Source organism: Bombus bifarius, unplaced genomic scaffold (genome assembly GCF_011952205.1).
Source record: "Bombus bifarius isolate JDL3187 unplaced genomic scaffold, Bbif_JDL3187 scf7180000009419_frag, whole genome shotgun sequence".
Classification (NCBI taxonomy): Eukaryota; Metazoa; Arthropoda; class Insecta; order Hymenoptera; family Apidae; genus Bombus; species Bombus bifarius.
This window is the reverse complement of record NW_022885105.1, coordinates 8,286-11,805: the sequence shown is the minus strand read 5'-3', so window position 1 is coordinate 11,805 and position 3,520 is coordinate 8,286. Positions and strand designations below refer to the sequence as shown.

Below are 3,520 nucleotides of genomic sequence, written 5' to 3'. Positions count from 1 at the left end.
AATAAATGTTCTAATTGCGGTAGAATAAGGAAAAACGAGCGACAGACGAAAAATTACTTCGATATCAAACAAAACTAAAGACCCGTCACTAAAAACTTTACTGATGACATTTATGAGCAGCCATGTTGGATTTACACGCGTCATGGCGAAAGGAATATTAGGGATTAATGAAAGTCAGGCGCGAGAAACAAATCATGAAAACACATTGTTAACACTTTTCTTTAATAAATTCTATGCGCAACTACAAATGTAAAAAAAAAATATATATATATAATTAATTAAAAGGGGGGAAATATAAAATTGAAAAAAATAACAAACGTAAAATAGATAACCTAACACTATCACATTCAAAATATATATATTGAACACAAAACAAAATACATCAAAAAATTAATAATAATAAGGAACATCAAACAGCGAACCAACGAAATTGAAGCAGCTACACTAAATCAAAATCGAAGCAAGGAGCTCCGGGATAAAGTTCGCTGAACTCACGCATACACCAATAGCGCACAACAGGGGAAATTCCCTTTCTCCCAGAAGCATGGTGACGAAGATGTGCCTCCAAAACCTCTTCGAGAATTTCATTCGCAAAACGAACTTTCACGCAACGATCGGTATCAACGATTTCAACCAGAGGGGGTTCCCTCTCCAATACGACGGTCTCTGCATCGAAGAAATTCTCGTCGAAAGTAACCAAATCGTCAAAGCCCAATTTCGACACGGCCTCGGCACCAATGTTGAATAGTTCCTCCAACCACTCTGATACTCGTGGTTTATCACAGGGCCGCATGCGTTTGATTGGTCCTCCCGAGTCGCCCATGGGTTCTTCGGAATCCCTCTTTCGCTTGGGCTGAGAACAACACGGTATATTTTAAATAAAACGAAACAGGACGAATCAAGCGGACTAAAAACAAGACTAAATACGTACCAGGGAAGTCTGGAAAGGAACCTCTGATGGAAACGACTCCGCAAACATTGTTCGAACGTCGATCACCGAAGCCTAGGGAAATAGCAAAAAAGGAAAAAACAATCAAAATCACAAAAACAACCTTAATATGCAAACATCCAAACTTACGCAAAACAACTCGAAGGAGGAGGTCCTTGTTATGGGAGAGCAGCGGAGCTGCGCGTGTTTACCCAGTAAACATTGAAATGATAATGATGCTGCAGCCATCAGCCCTTCCACGCGCCGAAGAACACCGGTAATTCCCACGGTACAGCACGTGGAAGTTTCTCGTGGAAAGGATTAGATCAGCGTGGAATGCTTCAAATCTCCTAGACGCTAGCTCAGCGGAACACAGGACTGATAAAAACTAAGTCGAAATATGGAATTTGCATTTTGTCACGTACGATTCCAAGAAGCCCAAACTGCAACATCCCGATTCCCACGGAAGCGTACCCCCAGTGGACCACCACCCCGTGGGGGATGGCATTATAAATAAGCGTAGCAACATAGCGCAGCGCTCATTATTATTCTGGTGAACATTCTTATTACGGTTCATTATTCTTTGTTCATTATTATAGTGTCCATTCTTCTTATAATTTGCGTTCGTTCATTTTTTATAGTGTTCATTCCTTACGGCTCATTATTCTTCGCTCATTAGTTTGTTCATAATTCTTGTGATCGTTTGTTATTACGGCCCATTATTAATTTATTACTACGTTCGTTATTGCGCTCGTCACTGCGTTTAGAAATTTTGTATAGTATTTTGCGTTTCGGGGTCTTAATTTTTTCGGTCAAGAAAAGAGAGTCGCGACTAAGTAAAAAGAAAATTTTATCTTTGAAGTCCTCATTTCATCGTTTAAACACAAACGCGCATTGTAATTGCGGTATTAATCCAGCTAAGTGAATTGCTCAGTCTGTATTAAAATAGATAAATAAAGTAAGAGTTGATAGTAAACTATATTCGAGTTCAAATAATAAACTCAACAAAACTTCGACGACCACCGGAGCGGCTGAGGCAATGGCACCAGACAGCACCTACTCCTCAAGGTAAGAAAATTAATTTTGAAAATTTCCTTCTTCCCTGGTAATCTCGTTGCCCTCGAGAATTGAATTAGAACTTCCTATCATCGATTTCGTTTTATTTTCGTGAATGGTTTTGAAGATAGAATCATTGTTTAAACTTTTAACAAAAGAGTTGTCCGCTGTGTCGGCTTGTGCGAACGGTGTTTTCAACTACTGAAACATCCACTGATCTTCGCATTCCTCCTCCCATTGTTGGTAAAATATTACCCGTCTTTGGGCAAGGCTTGCGAAATCACATAAGTCCCGCACAGAAAGGACTATTAAATACATCGTCGGGGTCAATCGAAAATTAAGAACAATACCGGCGTTGCTATTAACTGATATTCTTGCCATCATTGCATGCGATTGTAAGAGAGATATAACAGAACAATTTCCCTTCGAGAATTTAACCAAAGGTTCGTTCGCTGTGTTGGCTTGTGCAAACGGTGTTTTCGCTTATCGAAAACACCCATCGATCTCCGCATTCCTCCTCCCACTGTTGGTAAAATATTACCCGTCTTTGGGCAAGGCTTGCGAAATCACACGAGTCCCACACAGAGAGGATCGTTGGAATCATCCCCGATTATTAAACTCAAAAGGCAAGAAAATCGTGGTGACAGAATCCATCGTAGTAAATGAATTGAGTTTCGGTCCTAACGGCAAACTACTACAGCGAAATTAAAAGAGAAGAAGAAGTCAAACGTAAAAATAAATTTATATAAAACACCGAAAAATCTCACATTCCTATCCAATCCAGCAACGCTAAAATATATATTATCTAGCTAATAAAATATATATATAATAACCTAAGCCATTTTACATTCAAATAAAAATCCGTTCAACGAGGAAAAATATTTATTGTACCCAGCTTTAATCCTCTCCCGTGCTAGTATCCCTGCGCATAGCAGGTTAGCTGAAAAGTGGAATTCGTTTACCAGTTGCATTAAGCGTCAGTTAACGCTACCCATTAAGCGTAAAAGAAAATAATAAAAATAAAATATTTTGAAATAGTCCTTAGACTATTTCTGGTGGCAGCAACTACCGTATTAATTAGAAATCTAAATCAGTATTAAATACACAATAATATTATTTCAATTTATTTCCCTTCCGATTAAATTCAAAACTCAAACTATAAAAAAAAAATTTTTCAGTAAAATTTAACTTTAAATTTGATCGATTTAAACAAATAGATACGTAACAGAGTAAAGTAATAAATTTTTGGTGGCAGCAGTGGGATACGCTCCACGGAGGATTAAAGTTGGTTTAAACGGTTCGATTCGCTCCACAAGGGATTAAAGTTGTCACGATTATCGATAAAATATATACCTAAGAAATAATGTCGACTAAATTAGAATCGTTGGACAAAGGCATGATCTTGATGTTATCGGAAAAACTTAAAGCATGGGATGCGAATTTTCGCGACATGAGTACAACAATGAATAAATTACAAGACGATGTGCGTTCGCTGAAAATAAAAAAGGAAATCAAGACACCCGTATCATCGCCGAT

General features: G+C 38.1%; 1 protein-coding gene across 1 annotated transcript; it reads right to left on the bottom strand.

Moving 5' to 3' along the window:
- Positions 1 to 386: 386 nt before the first annotated feature.
- Positions 387 to 1,417, bottom strand: LOC117215151. Its single transcript, XM_033461574.1, has 3 exons — positions 1,079 to 1,417; positions 932 to 1,003; positions 387 to 853 (listed from the first exon to the last, which is right to left on the bottom strand). The coding sequence occupies exons 1-3, from the start codon at positions 1,175 to 1,177 to the stop codon at positions 440 to 442; spliced, it is 585 nt and encodes a 194-aa protein (XP_033317465.1). The 5' UTR covers positions 1,178 to 1,417; the 3' UTR covers positions 387 to 439.
- Positions 1,418 to 3,520: the final 2,103 nt, after the last annotated feature.

Bases quoted from the DNA above. Each gene is read 5' to 3' on its own strand.
- LOC117215151 (XM_033461574.1), bottom strand. From the start codon at position 1,177: ATGGCTGCAGCATCATTATCATTTCAATGTTTACTGGGTAAACACGCG. The intron at 1,004-1,078 runs GTAAGTTTGGAT...CTATTTCCCTAG, and splicing joins CCTCCTTCGAGTTGTTTTGC to GCTTCGGTGATCGACGTTCG. The intron at 854-931 runs GTACGTATTTAG...TGTTGTTCTCAG, and splicing joins TTCCTTTCCAGACTTCCCTG to CCCAAGCGAAAGAGGGATTC.